Here is a 16,664-nt window from a genome sequence, read left to right as displayed (position 1 = left end):
CAAACACTTAATCAAGAAAATGATTAATTAAATTAATAATTTCTGGCAGCCCTGTAAATTAGCTCTCTTTAAAAAGAGTGGACACACTTTTAATATAGTATTTTGTACCAAAATTAGGATTTAGTTTCTCTAATAGAAACCTCAAAAAGGTTGTTTTAATGTCTGTGTACGTGTGTGTATTTATATGAACATTTCTGTGTGTGTATGTGTGTGTGTGAGAGAGAGAGTGTGTGTTTCATGAAACGCTCAAATTGTTTTCTCATTTGGCGAAAACCTCATCCCACAAGGTCATCGGCGCCACAATCTATTCATATTTTTACTCTCTCCAGGTTATGGCAAGCTCTTCTAACCCCCCACCTACCACAACCACCTTTTTACTGCCTCCCGCCAGGCCATATTTCTGTAGTTCCCTCAATCTGCTGCCAGTAGATTTCCCACCTGAGTTCACGCTCCTATTGGAGATCAAAAAGGGAGATATACCCTCAACCCCAATGTGGATACATACACATATCACCCTGCCGTGCTGCCTTCCCACTGTAATGCGCCCATAGAATTCACACTTACTGTACATATAAATGCACACACACACACACACACACACACACACACACACACACACACACACACACACACACACGCTCAACTCTCGGGACCTCTTTTAACAGTGTTTGGCTTCTAGGGGATGTGACAGGACCTTGGAGCGGAGGAGAGTTTAAACAGTGATTGCTTTGATGAAAGGAAAGATGACGCCAGAGAAGGTGGGAGGAGAGGAGTGGGGAGGGAGGGAGAAAATATGGATCAATTAAACGAAGGAGGATGAATGGAGCGAGGGACAAAAAAAGAAAGAGAAAGAGAAAAAGAAAAAGAAAAAGAAGAAAAGTAAGTCAGGGGGTGGGAATGTATAAGCCTGAGCAAATAGTTATTACCAGTCTCTGAAGGGTGGCGGCGTGAGCTGAATAGACTGGGACTTGGAAACCACTGTTACCGCTGGTGATAGGGGACCGCTTCACAGCCCTGCAATCTGACAAAGGCTTAGTAGGTAATGGAGGCAGACCTCCGACAGCAGAAAGAAAGAAATTTTAGCGTGCCATATAAGAGCCGAGCATCAGATAAGTCCAAACCCTCTTCAGGTCCGACAGATTAAGTGTCAAACGTCAGATAGATGTTCACTCATGATTTGTCAAATGTGGAGTAATGTGAACACTTGAAACTCCAGTCACAACTAGTGACTGTGGATATTCATTTGAACCACAGCGTAGAATACACTAAGAAGCACTGAGAATAACTGCACCGAATCTCTCCCGGCTGCCGTCTCGTCCCGACCTTGTGACCTCACCACGACGAGGCACAATTGAAAAGACAAATTAATCCTGAAGTCAGTGAATGTTAAACCTGAGCAAGAAACGTGCTTGATCCGAAAAACTAACTGCGCAGGCCAAATACAAAGTGTACACAAATCTCAAATAAAAGGAATATGAGAAGCACTCAAGATAACAAGAAAAATAAATGCATCCATATACACGCGCTTTCGCCAAAAGTACGGATGGGACAAACGCAACACATGTACAGTGGACAGTCTTCTCAAAGACAGAGGAGGGGCTTTACGAGTTGCAAAACGAGTTGCGGACCGAGATGAAATGATGAATATAAAGCCTCCAGATAGGGAGGCAGATTTTTCCTTGGTTCCTGGGGGTGCCTGGAGAGTGTGTCGTTCTGCTCCAGAAACATAGAATTTTTGAGGCTCATATTTTCAGGGCCTGATCAAAACAGACAGGCCCATATGTCACGGCTTGGGCAGGTGAGCGACGACTGAGAAAAAGGGGAGGCAGACATGACTCCGCCGGTCTTTACAGAGCAAATAGCTGTTTGCTGCAATATTAAAACGACCTGCATCCCGTTTATTGCACCTCGCGGTTTAACGAGCAACATCTGACTTAGTAAACCACCAGTTTGAAGCTGGCTCGAGGATGCTAAGAACTATGACTTAAATTAGTAATGGATTCGCAAATAGTTGCTCCAGGTGCCTCAGTCTGGAGTTCTGTTCTTAACCACAGAAGATGCAAGCAAGCAGCTGGCATGTGCAGGTTTTTCAGAGGCTAAACACACACACACGCATATAGGAAAACAAAGACAATGAATAACAATCAGCACAGTATTTGTCCCTAGGAGCTTCTAATACAAACCAGGTGAGCAACAATAGCGGTTAATGACTCCAATTTACTCTGTTATTCAGGTCCCATCACAGAGCGCTGTTTAAAGTAGCAATTTTAAATAGTGAATCAGCCACGCAGCAAAAAACGTTCATCCCTGGAGACTAATACACACACAAATATCCCACCATGCAAATGCGAGCAGACACGCGGTCCCCTCCATCCACTTAGCATGCTGCGAAACCCACAACTTCCTTTCTTCTTCTTCTTTGGTGGAGAATGGCCTTCTCTCCCGCGCTCAAAACCCCGGGTAATATTCCTCATGCTGGCCTGATTCCGAGCATTTGCATAAAAATTGTCCACTTTTGAGGCTCCCCTAACAGAACATGGCTCTAATACGTAATTACTCTCTTCAATAGTGGCGGCTAATTACGGAGGTGTCAGACAAACAGGTAGCAGAACAGAGAGGTGTGGGGGGTGGGGGGCACAATGGCTGAGGTGCTAGTCCACATGGGACGGAGGGGCTCAATGGAAAGCAGTAAATTCATTTAGGCCGGCTTCATTAAAGCCCGTTCCTTGGGCCCTGCGTCATGCCCTCCCCTTTGCTCTCCCTGCTCTCATTTGCGGGGCGGCGGATGTGCTGTGGGTACGAAGGAGGCCATCACACAAATGAGTGCAACGCGGAGGGAATGGGGGAAACGCTGCGGGTGGAGGAGACGGGGGAGGGAATGCACAGAGCCAAGAAGGCAAGGGAAGGAAGAAGGGAAGCGAGGGAAGGAAGGACGGGACGGTATCAGTAAAGCGGCGGAGCGGTACAAAAACAGAGCATTGCTGCTGGTGGCGTGGAACAAGGGCACGAGGACATGTGCTCATTTGATGATAAAGAAATGAGGCATGAAAGGATGAGCATATAACAGAATTACTTTTGAATGTGCCTTTTGTTTTATTCATCCGACCCGGTAGCCCAAAAGCCACAGAGAGCAGACGAAGAGAAAATTACAGCTTTCGGTCCTCAAACGCAGGCCAAATGCCAGGTCTCCAGCACGGTGGAACAAGGGCGGCCGAGCCCCGCGGCCTCTTTACCATTTAGATTATACCTGGAAACTTTCTGACCCCACGGTACGGATAACCATAATAAGCCTCTCTCTTTCCTCTCCCCCCCCCCCCCCCCCCCCCCCGCTGCCTACCACCTGTTAGCCAAATGTATTCACAAACAACAACCTCAATGCACAGGAATCCCGACCACAAAAGCACTTGCTCAAAAAGAATAAAAGAGAGAGAGAGAACCGCTCCCATGAACTTTCCACTTCTGCATTGCTTTGTCAAACTCAAACGCAACGCCAGCGCCAATTAAAGAGAGCGGTTGCTGGGAGGACAATTAATGCCTGTTGTAAAACGGACGTCGAGAAAAAGGAATGCCATCTCATAAAAAGGGAAAGAACTGGCGGTTCTGGAGGAGGTCATTTGAGAGGGTGAGCTGGAAGGCTCCAGCGAGGGAGCGTGGAGCGCGCCGGGTTACGCTGCCAGCGGCACTTCACTTCACTGGCACGTTTCTGCACGATCGCATTACCTGCCGACATCGATTAAGACGCTGGTTCTGGTGCGACTCGCGTCACATGGAACCACGAAGACCAGCAGCGGACAGGCCTCCCTCCCTGTGTGTGTGTGTGTGTGTGTGTGTGTGTGTGTGTGTGTGTGTGTGTGTGTGTGTGTGTGTGTGTGTGTGTGCACACGTACACACACACAAAGTATGTAAGTGTGAAAAATGAACTTTTGTTGATGAAGAACGGAAGAACCGGATAAATCAAACAGAAAATAACCCTACACGCGTCTCTTTTCACTCTGCAGAAGATTTTCCTTCGGAGTGGAATTAATATGAAGAAGAACAAAAAAACATCAATCCACAAGAAAGAAGGCATTGGACGAAAGCTCAAAAGATGAGATCAACTCTCAAAACAAAGACACAAAATAAAATCAGAGGGAAAATGAAACGAGAGGGGATCGCTCTGAGACGTTCTGGAAGACGCACAAACTGACCCACACACATTTTTGCATTGCCATGTTTTCATATCATGTTCTCTGTTAGCTTGTTCTATGGTCTTCAGGTCGGGAAACAAGCTAATGTAATAAAGGGGGAAACCCACACAAGGAGTGGGGGAATGAATTTGAGGAAAAAAAATATTTGGTCAAAGTGGGACTGATAATGTTGATGTGAAAGGGTCAACAATTTAATTAACATGGATTTCAGCCAAATGTCAGTGTCAGGCTCATTTAGTGAGTTAATAGTGGTCGGTAGTGTCTAATGTGGCCCCACAGCTGTGAGATGCTGGGTTTCCCATGTAACACTACATGTGGACGTTCCTGCTGCCGAGACGCTTTCTTCTGCAGGATTTAGCGTGATACTGTCTTCTGGCATTCAGACGTGGTACTTCTCGTCAACGCGGCTTACGCAATTCAAAGAATCCCTGCTATTTGTCAGCATACATGTTGCTAATAAGTCGTATTAAGGCGACTGGAAAAAAGAGAAAAAAACTTCCCTTTGAAGCAAACTCGGTGAAGCAGAGCCTCAACAGACACGTCTGCTCCTATTAGAGACCTTATAGTCTCTCATGTGGAAGTTAGATTGATAGATGACCAGTTGCTTGAACCCCTTTCGATTCAGCCGCTGTGTACCTGCACGGTATCACATCTCATGACTTCCTGGAAAAGAGAGCAACACAATCACATTCCAGAGGAGCAGGGTACGTGTGGGACGAGCAGAGACTTTTGTCTGAAGAGGTCGCGCTCAAGCTCCCCTGAACTGAATTACCGTGCTTGTTCTACTCATTTAGTTCGGTTAGCTACGTAAGGGTTTGGCGTGCACGGCGGGGGGGTGACGGGATGCCGCCGGCCTTGGACCCGCTCCCGAAATGCAACGGCCACTCTCACGCCGCTGAAGCCCACGAGCTCCAGCTGCTTGCCGTCATTGTGTCTCCGCGCCGCGCCACAAATGTTCCTCCGTCTCCGATACTTATCAAGGCGCTGGAGTCTGACGCTGCCATTACTCAAAATTAATAACCACGGCAGCATGTTTATCATAACGCACTTTCACACCCAACCTGCCAGAAATAATCACCTCGGTGTGTGCGCGTGCGTGACGGAGGGAGAAGGTGGGGGAGAAAGAGAGAGAGAGAGAGAGAGAGAGAGAGAGAGAGAGAGAGAGACGGAGGGAGGGAGAAACACAGAGAGACAACAGGAGGAGAGATGTAGTGTGAAAAAGAGACAGAAGCAGAGAGAATAAGCGGCCGAGGTGAAAGACGTAACTGAGAGAGACGTGAGGAGAAAGCCTGCGACGTGCATCTGCCGTACCTAATCCCTCGGCCTCCATTGCACCTCGCCGGTTCTCACCATCACGTCTGACAACAGGGCAACACTGGCTGTCCATGTGTGTATTCACTCTGCTAAGCAGGACTGTAATCTCTGTTGACAGTAAATAAAAATATATTAAAAAAAGGGCGTGGGTTTTTATAATGTACAAACCATGCCAGTGCAGCGCTGGGTGTGCTGGCCATGAGCTCTCCCAGTTAAAGGAGGTATTTTTAAAAAAAGAAAAAGAAGAATGGTGAAATCTTAGTAGTGGTCGCTTTACCCAAATTGTAGACCCTGAGAAAGTACAAAAGCAGAGAGTGGAGATGTGGCGAGGACAGGGGAAGGCCCCTTCAGCACCTCTCCTCAAATCCGGAGAGACAGGTGGCGGCGAGACGAGACGATGACAAATGTCTGTCGGTCGCTGGTTCGGGCTCTGCTGACATTTTCCATGGCATTTACAAAACATGCAAGAAAACCCAAAAGGAGAAAAAGAGAGGGCGGCGGGGGGGGGGGGGGACCTTAAAATAGTTTGGCTCGGGGAGACATATGTGCAGCGGGGTTATACAATAGATAACATGACCTGAGGGCTTTTTCTCACTTCCCCAAAGTCTCCTGCTTTCTCTCACGGAGACGAACCTTTGCGGCGTTACTCAGCAGTTTTCCCGAGGTCAGTGGGAAACTTTGTCCTTGTACTTTTTCCGAGTAGTAACACTCAGCTGACGGCGGTCCCGATTCATTGTCAAAACTTCTAAGTAGGTTAAAAGCAGAGCAGGAAAAACAAGTTCTTCTCAGACCGAGGCCCATATTTATCAAACTGACAGATGACAGATAAAAGGTAAAAAAATAGCACCATTTATAAATCATATTTCATTGTACATAAAGGATCTTCCTTCCTCAGATCAAGAGGGCGCTGGCGAGCAGTGATTTGTATAAAAGAGCTAATAAATAAATGTTCTATTTCCATATCCATACTTTCGTTAGAAATATACCCACAAACCTCCTCTCTGAGACTGTACTTGGGAGCATTTTGTGGATAGGAGTTATGAAACAGAAACAACATTTGGTGCCAGTCATCCCGTCTCACCAGAGAAAAGAGGAGGGCGACATTTCTCTGAGATGTCTGGCTTGCTCCAGGAATCGTGTGTCTGTAGTTCATTTGGATCATTTCATCCATATTTACAGGATCGGAGGCCACTTGTTAATTTCATGTGTTAATTGCTACCGGATTTCACAGAAGTAATCCGAAATATAGCATTGAACTCATCGAGGCTTGTCGGAATAACATCTCAGTGAGGAGCTCGAAGGCTTTTTCAACAGAATGCACGATGGGTCCGGGTTAAATCCTTTTGCCTGATTGGCGTTACCTTTCCGAGCATCTCAAAGGGCATCTCCTTGACTTTGCCGTAAGAAGGAGCCGAGTGCTCGGTAAACGTTCCTGAGTCTTTCCTTTCTTTTTTGTTTTACTCTTTTTTTACACTTCAAGTTTAAAGTATTCTTTCGGGCAACTCTCAGCAACTCTTGACAAATCCCAGCCCCGGTCACCTCCGCTGCGGCCAAGCAAAGTAGAGCAACGAACTGTCGTTTGACACGTCGTTGATCATACTGATGCATCGCAGGCTCATTCGATTGTTGGGGGTTCAACCCTTCTCCAGGCGCTGTGGGATCTGCCAGCTGGCTGCAACGGAGGCTGCTTGGAATGAGCCGTCCATCGCGAACGCCTCCATATCCACGCGTCTTAGCCTGTTAGGAGAAGATGCGTTTCTGGGAGACGACTTCTCCAATTATTTCCTGCTTCATCAGCTCCTGAAAGTCAGAAAGGGCCCCGCCGGTCATCCCTCATCGAGTCCGATTTTCTGCGCGAGAGGTGCGTGGGGAGGGGAGGGGAGGGGGGGAGAGAGAAAATGTAGAACAGACAATTCGGGCTGTGATTTGTGACGCTCATAAGTGATGGTGATATGCAGGGAATGTTAGCCCAGAGGTTAGAGGGGGGTGGGAGCAAAGAATGAGAAAGGGATGAATATCGATTCCCTTGTTTGAATTAAGCTGTCAGAGAGATGGAGAGAAAGAGCGAGAGCGAGAACGTCAGGGCTTTTGGGAAATGCCGAACTTCCAACAATACCGATCTCATAAAAAGAAATGACTCATTTGCTCCACACATCTGCTTTCAGCAAAGACTTCAAGTCAACTGACCAGAGCCTGCACACAAACACACACATGGAAAGGCAGAGACGGGGGAGGGGGGGCACATAAATCTGCTTGTCAACACAGACCGCGTGTCCAACAGCCGGGTTAATGTCAGCAGAGTAGATGCCGACTCTTTGCTTTGACCAAAACCACTGAGGCGACACACTCACACTAAAAACAGAAGCATGACATTCAGCTAAAAAAAATAATAATAATTAAAAAAAAAAGATTTAATGTCCTTATTCCTGTCAGAAAAGGTTTAGACAAAAATATACAAATAAGTCATAATACAAAATCAACAGTCTCTGCTGGGAATAGTATAAAAGAATCTTCACAATGGTCACAGAAATGACAAATCCACCACGCGCACACCACAAAAGCTCCCCGGAGTTTCTGTAAGATGAAAAGCGCTGACACCAAGCACCGAAAAACTAAAAGAAAGAAAGGAAACCATTTAACTTGTGTTCTCAAACTGCTTCTAAAAATAAAAAATAAATGCGCGCCACCAATTCTTCTGCCGTTCCACTTTGATCATGACTGGCTCCCCGTTTTCAAACGCAGTGACATTTGAAAAACACTATCCCACATTCGTCTGCCATCATCGGCGGATGAGGATACGGAGAAATAACAGGGCCAACGCGGGGCCACCGCACATCACATCCTCGTCTCCCCGAGAAAAAAAATAGGCGTCCCACTGGCGCAATCTGCCTGTCGGTCGGGCTGCGGCAATGGGAAGTCCATGTTTGGCCATCATCTCTCCCTTCCCTACACTGAGACGCCGTTTTCGGCTATTACGGGGGAGAGATGAGGGGAGCAGAGGGGACGCTGTGTTTATTTCTTTATTTTCCTTAAAGATGAGAGATGATGAGTGCGAAAAAGAGGAGAAGGGACAAAAATAATGACTCAAGTGCTTTACCGCCTACAGAGCCCCATCTCTCCAATTGCCCCTTGTAAGGGAGGGGTGGGGGGCAAATTGATCCTGGAAATAAGGGGTCATTCCCTCTGCCTGTTTACCTGTTCACAGCACACTGTCATCGGTTTCAAACACGCAGACCAAAGCTGACCCAGCTGTGCCCTCGGAGAGCTAACGCCAGGGAGGGTTAAGTCATTCTGGTCTTCACTGTGACAACAAGTGTGTGTGTGTGTGCTGTCCCCCAACAGCAGTGACCCCGATGACCTTGGTACCTTTGAACCTTGAGCCAAATAAACCGTCTCAGCCACTCTGCAGACACACACCGACAGTCCGTCTGGAGCAGAAAGCCATCAGCGATAGAAATCTCCTCATTTAAACAGACAACATCTGAGGTGTGTGTCCATGTTTGTATTTGTGGGTGTGTCGAAAGATGTTATTTAGATTTCAACAATTCTTCTAATCGAATCGTGGTCCTAATTATTGACTAACTGTTGAAGTACCAAAGAAATGTGAAAGAAAGGGCTAAAAACAACACCACCAAATGTTCACGGTATCACGCTACTGTTATTATGGATAATACTGGCACCATTATTATTATTAACAGTGACAATGAGCCTTCAAGGAATGAGAACAGAAATAAAACACTATAGTTTATGAAATTAACTACTAAATGGAAAATAAACTCAGACTGCTGCTGCCTGTACCCTAACTCACATACCAATATTACCGTTTTCTCCGTTTCCTCTTTGAAAGAGACACACGGGAGCTTGCTTCCCGTTAACTAACCGACGTGTCCGTTTACATTGAGGGAATGTTAACCACAAGGAGTTAAAACTGTATCAAGTTACTGATGTAAACCATTGATGTACTTCCTTCCTGCTCTGGGCAATAGAGCTGCAGTGAGATCTCACATGCCAGCTGGCCGGGCCGCTTCCAGCTTTTTGGAGACTCTACGCAAAATCTTAAAAATAACCTTTCCCGATAAAATGTGTTTTATATATATATTTAATTCTAATTTAACTTTGCTGCATTTTTAATTTTTATACAAATTCTATGTAACAAACCAATAAAATTACTTTTTAAATGTTGTCAATAAATTGATGAACAGGATGAAGGAATTACTTTTGATGTGTTCTTTATGTTAATGGTCACTATGAATGATTTTAACAAATGATAATGTAGAAAAACAATGATTCTACAACCAGGACGGTCCAAATTCATTTCAGGACAGCTTAGGTCGTTTGTCCCGATGATGCGAACCTCACACTGCCTCAAACTTCAACCTTAACCTCCCTCTGTCACCTGAAGTGCTCCTAAAATCTCACCTCTTCAAACCGGGCTCTGTATTCTCCCCCATCATCAACACGGGGCTCTCGGTGCGTGATGCCCTCTGAATCAGTTTGGTTGCATTGAATCTTTAAATGCTCCTCTCTCACTCCATCCGTCGTGATTAAAAAGCGTCTCTGTGTCGGGCCGGTTTGTGCTCGAACCACCAAGCCAGCTTCCGGCTTTCTCCTCTCCCCTCCTGCCCGCTCCGAGCTGTGTGACTGTAGTGTAACGATAAAGCGGCTTATGACTGGAGGCTTTTATTAATTTGCTGCGAGTCCTTGACCAGCAGACATCGTGTACATAGAATACACACACAGGTCTGCAGGTCCAGGAGGCAGGGAAAAAAGAAAATGGCCCTGCATTACTTCTGCCTGACTGGGGGGTGAGCAGTGCAGCAGCATCACAGACTCCCCAGATATGACTATGCGCCTCAGCCAGCAACACACACACACACACACACACACACACACACACACACACACACACACACACACACACACACACACACACACACACACACACACACACACACACACACACACACACACACACACACACACACACACACACACACACACACACACACACACACACACACACACACACACACACACACACACACACACACACACAACCCTATAGCTTTATCTCCCACACAGGCTGCCACACACACACACACACCATTTGAAATTCCAATATTCCCAGAGGTGATCCAGGCAGACACCTACAGCCCCTGAACCAATGCAGCAAATATCATTATGGAATCAATGCAGCCTAGAATCAATCAAGGCTGTGACGTGTGTGTGTGTGTGTGTGTGTGTGTGTGTGTGTGTGTGTGTGTGTGTGTGTGTGTGTGTGTGTGTGTGTGTGTGTGTGATAAAGGGATAAAGTTGATAACACCATGTGCTGCTCTGAGGAGTTCACCAAACTTTTTTTGTTATTGAAAGGAGGTAGGAGAAGGTAAGGTATTACCAGAACCTTCCAACCACATGTCTGCGCTTAACTCAATAATGCAGGAATAATTTCACACATACCCACATACACATGCATGCATTGTTGCTATGCAGCATGGTAAATTCAATATTGTGTTCACACTCTTAAGCCAAGAGTGGGAGTACAGTCGGCAGAGAAGCCACAGCCTCCGCTGTAAATCAATAGATTAAATAGGAAGGTATGAATAAAACACAAGATAATAAATAAAAGAGGAGATGCTTTGCTCTCGCCGTGATATTCTGTGCAAGTTGTCTCCCGGTTGAGAGAGAAAAGGGGAAAGAAAAGAAGGGAGCGGCAAGGAAGATGACCAGGGAGACTAAATTTAAAAAAAGTTATCGTTGTCCTTTCAACTTGTGCTTTTCAACCTTCCCTCTGCAGAAGTGTGCATGCTTGAATATAAGGAGCAGGGTCTCCCCTAGGTGTACACAAACACTTAAAGGAAACATGGTGTTCATTTATTTTAATGGCAACCTTAAAGTGTGCAGGTTTTGTCACTGCAGCGGATTTTTCGGGGTTTTTGGAAGAACATTTCCAGCCTCTCGATATGCAAAGTCAGAAACGGAGACCACCTTGAAGCCTGCCTGCGGATGTTTGTCTTGACCTGCAAATACATGAACTGAAATAATCCCTTATTCATTCTCTATGTACTGTATTTTATCCATCCATCTATGCATTAATTTAATGTATTTATTTATGTACTGTATTTACTGATTTACCAGGATCAGTCATGTACAGCCAGGGGGAGTATTTCCCCTCTGACAGGCAAGCTCTGGTTGGGACTGGACTTTTGCTGCTCGTCAGGGAGAAGAATTCTGTACTTGAACCCGGAGCAGGAGAGCTACTCCGGGTGCTACTCCGGGTGCTACTCCGGGTGCTACTCGCAGGAGAGCGAGTGTTGCCATATTCACCACCCTGGGGGCCTTTAAAAAACGTAGATATAGCTGTCTGCTTTTCACGCAACATATTTTTCGATGCTCTCTGTCCGCTGGTGGGAGTGTGCTCACCTGTGTGTGCGTGCACGTGTCTGTGTGCGCGTCGGGGCGGAACTCCGCCGTCCACGATACGGAGAGCCGAGGAGGATTGTAAACGCGAGAGACATAAATGACATGCTGTTGTGTAGATAAATAACATAAGGCCATTTAGTTTGTTTAATAAAAGAACAAGGTGTAGACCTGTTCTATAGGAAAGGGAACCTTAAATTGCTTATGTTGTGGCACTATATAGAAAATTAAATTAAACTAAATTAACATTCAAGGGGGGGTGGGGGGTGCCCCCTAATATATTGGTAGGGGAAACACTGAGGAGTGTGCTGTATCCATTTCATGCTATGTTGTTGAATGTGCGCACCACATGCCAACACGTGTCCTTCTGTAAATGTCATGACTGAAACATCCATGTGGAGATATTAAAGAAAGGCAGATGCTTCGTACATAATTTTCTGACATATGGTTCAGCTCCAAATGCTGTTTGCGAGTGCGTCTGTGAGTACGGTTTGTGTGTAGTGCCATTGAAATCCTTTATGGACTAATAAATGAGTAGATTTAATTGAAAAAACATTCAAACTGCTTTCCCATCGTCCCTCCACAGATTAAAAGGAGCCCTGTGGGGTTTGTATCCTCCGCTTCTCACCAAAACATCCCTCCCCGAGGCCGAACGATGCTGAATGTGTTTCCGTCCTTCTGACACATTCGCAAAGCCAATTTCTATAATATTGTGACGCCTACGCCGTTTCCGTGCACTTTTAGATCAGATAGCAACATTTTTGGGGGCGTTATCGCCACCGACCGTTCATCCGTCAAATAGCAGGATAGTGCATCGTGTCGCCAACGCATGTGCAGTAACGCAGACTGAAGAATAAACAGCGCTGCCTGGCGCTGCTCGTGGTGGAAGGTTCACAAAATAAGTGACCCAGAAGGATCTCAAAATCTCAGGCATATTTGTGAATATTGTTGTGATGCCAAAGAAGCAACTGTAACTGCTCAATCAATAGCAGCTGCCCATTAAAAGATATTATAAAAATGATATTATAAAACCACGACTAATCAATGAAAGACTTCTTTGCCAACGGAGACCCTACAGCGCCGGACTTCTTTTAGTTGATTTACTTTAAGTATTGGCAAACACATTAGTGTCTGGATTCATCATAATACCGCTGTTGGATTATGAACCGTTGAACCTATACTAACTGTTACAGTTTTTACTTTATTTGTCTTTTCTAACTACGGCTCCTGTTGAAAACCTGTCTGTGAGGAGGCTTGCTCGATGGCTGCTACCTGATGCACCTGTATAGCACTGGTCAATACAAACAGACCAGACGTGACGTGGCATACCTGTCGTTGATGCTCCAGTTGAGGCAGAGGTTGAGGGAGCTGAGTTTGCGACATTTCCTCACCACCTCCATCACCGTCTCATTGTTGAGCTCCGAGATGTGCCGCAGGTCCAGGACATTCAGGTGCCGCAGCTACAGGAGGCAACACACACAGAGACATGTCTGACAACGTCCTTCAATTTTTGCAGTCAAAAATAATGTCAATGTGGGGTTGTTTTTTTTAGGCAAAACTAGGCGGCGACCATCAGGAAAACCAAAATAATGTTAAATATGAATTTCTCCATTCGATGTGCTCGGAAATGCAATTTCATTTCAGTTAAAAAAAGTAAAATCCAGCAGTCATACTTTATCTCTTTTACACAAACAGGAATGCTGGAAGCTCAATGTCCTGTCTGCTCATGAAGGATCCAGCAGCTGATTTGTAAGTACGAGCCTTTAAAAAAACAGGCAGAGTAATATTTGGTCTGCTAAATAAACGGAAGGTTTTGACGTATCTGCAAGACAAGTGGAGTAAACCTCTCTATACGCTGAGTAAACTTGTACAGCGCCACATGTACTGAAAAACATCAAAAGAAAACAGCATAAATGCCGAATGAAACCTAACAAGGCAGATAAAATGGTAGAAAATGTCTCGCTGTTACTGTTTATCATTCTGTGCCTGCACGCATGGTGTGAGGGGTTATGAGCCAATATGAGCATTCACTTTCCCCTCTTCCTTTCATCTCCCGACTTCCAATAATCCCTCTTTCCGATCTGAATACTTCATAAGAGGGGGTTTAGATTAATCCTCCAGTGAAAATCTCTACTTCCTGACGCACTCTCAGAAACCCACACATCCAAAATCACCCACTTTTTTTTCAAGTCGCAGCGCAGGTGTGTCTTCTCTGATACATACTCGGAACTATGTAAAGGCACAGGTGCGTGCACACACATCTAAGCCCTCACACACACACACACACTCCGGGGATGTGAGATAATGGAGGTATGATATTCCAGCCAGCCGCAAAGGGAGGCAGGGAGGTAAATGTCAGGGCCAAGGCTAAAGAGAAAACAAGCTTACAGTTGGTGTTAAGATCACTGAGCACTGTTGTCGGCTCCATAGGCGTGACATATACCTACCAGCATGAGGACACACGGGGGGACGGATAAGGGCCGAGGCTCACTGGGTGCAAGTAGGCACACATGTTAACACTCCTCCCTGTGCCTCCCCCACGCACAAGTCAAAACACACACGTCTGCAAACAGTGGCGAGTGTGTGATGCTGCACTGCACTGAGGTTGTAAAAAAAAAAGAAAAAAAAGTATATTACTCTGTCTGGCTGTTAAATTTGTCTGTGGTCATATGTAGCTTGTGGCTTTTTATTTATTTATTTGTCACTCACTCACTCTTGGATCCACACCTCTTCTGCTCAGGCATGAGATAAACGTGAAACAGATTTGGTTCGTGGCAAATCCGCAGCCATATACTGTCACGACTTACATATACGGATAAAATAAACATTAAAACAGCTCACGCGTGCAAAGACAAGAACACAGAAGCGGTCGTCAGGGACAGCGAAACTGACATGATGAACAATGATATTCAATGAACAGGGGGGGGAACCCCAACTGCGTGAATTAACATAGACACGAACATGCAGATGCACACAAACACACACACGTGCACAGAAATATGCGTGTGTGGTGGCATTGTTTGCACAACAAAGGCATTGCAAAAATAAAATGTGGTCTAAGTGACACTGTCAACAAAAACACAAACAAACACACTCAAGCATACACACACACACACACACAGCCATTTACATTCAGTATTTATGGTTCTTCTGCCTAGAGTAAATTTTAAAAGCCCAGACATCAAAAGTAGTATTTGTTCTCCAAATCCTCAAAACTGCTTAGGTCTGCTGTAGTAGAATATCTACTACAACCAATAGAAACTGTCCCATTGATGTGGATAACCAATGAGAAACCAGGCCAAACAGTGTGAGTTTTCATTGGCTGAGAGTGTAGCTAGGTGGAAGAAAAGAGAAAAGTGAACATTTAGCAGATGTCTGCTTGAAAGAGAAGAGGCCGAGTCACGGCTGAGACTGTAACTTAGTTAATCCATCTGTGGGAAGAAGAAGAAAAAAAAACACAGAAGAGAAAATAAATTCCACACTTTAGCAGACATCTGCCGAAAAAGAAAAATACCCCTCCAAATCCCTAAAATGAGAAGTTGCACAATAAGACAGGCTTTCATTAATTAGTCACACCTCCAGAATGTGACGGGCCCCAGTGCCAGTGTTTGTTTTCTCATAGTTGACAGATTATCATAATTTGACTCATAGGTGAAGGGTTTTAATGCTTCCAATCGCATTTAATCATTTCCACTCGTGATGCGGCTTTTTTTTCTTCTACAAGAATAAACAGACGCGGAGGAGAAAGAAAAATAAATGGAGGGAAATTTGGGGGGAGAAGGGAGTGCCAAAGGAGCACAGAGATGGGAAAAATAGAGACGGAAAGAGAGAAGAAGACAGAAAAAAAATGAAAGCGTGAGGAGAGCGAGCGATCGAGGGTAAAGAGCAACAGCAGAGCGAGAGCAGGGGATTTGGTGAGGGGTTCAGCAGGTTTTTCTCCTCGTTGGCTGAGGTCTGTAACCAGGCAGAGTTTGTCCCATCTCCTCTGAGCTGGCAGCTACACCTGGATAATTATTCATGCTGTTCATAAAAACACTGAAACGTGCAGAATCCAGCTGCTCTGAGGCCAGCGCGTCGACCCCGCCCCGCAAATGCAGAACTGAGGGCTGGTTTTATGAATATTCCAGTGCACACATACTTTCCTTGTACTTGAGTGTTTCCATTTTATGCTAATGTCTAATTTCAACTCCACAACAAATCGCACAAAAAACTAATTCCAAATTGAGATTTCGTAGAAAAAGATATGCTGTGTTCATAAATATAGAAATATAAAAATAAAACGTTTAAAAACTACTTACATTTAGATGCATCAATAATAATAATGAAAATAATCTAATATTATACTATTACAATCTACTTTTGAAATGTTCAGTACATTTTGTAGCTAATACTAGCAAAGGTACTTTGCTAATGCAATATGAAACAAATGATAGTTTTTCAGTGGAATCATATCATGATGAAATCATACATCGAGATATCGGGTTACACAATTACATATATACTGTATAATATTACTATATTGATAATAGCAAGCGCGTACTAACTCATACTAAAATCTGATTTTCTTTGCACAAGTTCTCAATTAAATGAGAACTGAGAACTAATGAGTACTTCTTATTTGCAGAATTTCATTTGCACAAGAGTATACAAAACCATGTATATATTTCAGATGGATTACTTAGTCACTGAATTAACAGAAAACATGCTATATTGTGATATATTATAGAGATATGAAAGAACAATATG

General features: G+C 44.9%; 1 protein-coding gene across 4 annotated transcripts in view; it reads right to left on the bottom strand.

The window, feature by feature from the left end:
* The window catches only part of fbxl17 (F-box and leucine-rich repeat protein 17), a 190,284-nt gene that overhangs the window by 105,017 nt on the left and 68,603 nt on the right, over positions 1–16,664 (bottom strand). For all 4 annotated transcript variants that reach the window (XM_034542048.1, XM_034542051.1, XM_034542050.1 and 1 more), the window contains exon 8: positions 13,248–13,378. In XM_034542048.1, the coding sequence (XP_034397939.1) occupies positions 13,248–13,378 (131 nt within the window). The remainder of the gene's footprint in view (positions 1–13,247; positions 13,379–16,664) is intronic.

This window comes from Cyclopterus lumpus, chromosome 9 (genome assembly GCF_009769545.1).
Source record: "Cyclopterus lumpus isolate fCycLum1 chromosome 9, fCycLum1.pri, whole genome shotgun sequence".
NCBI classification, from domain to species: Eukaryota; Metazoa; Chordata; class Actinopteri; order Perciformes; family Cyclopteridae; genus Cyclopterus; species Cyclopterus lumpus.
This window is presented reverse-complemented; position numbering and strand designations above follow the sequence as displayed.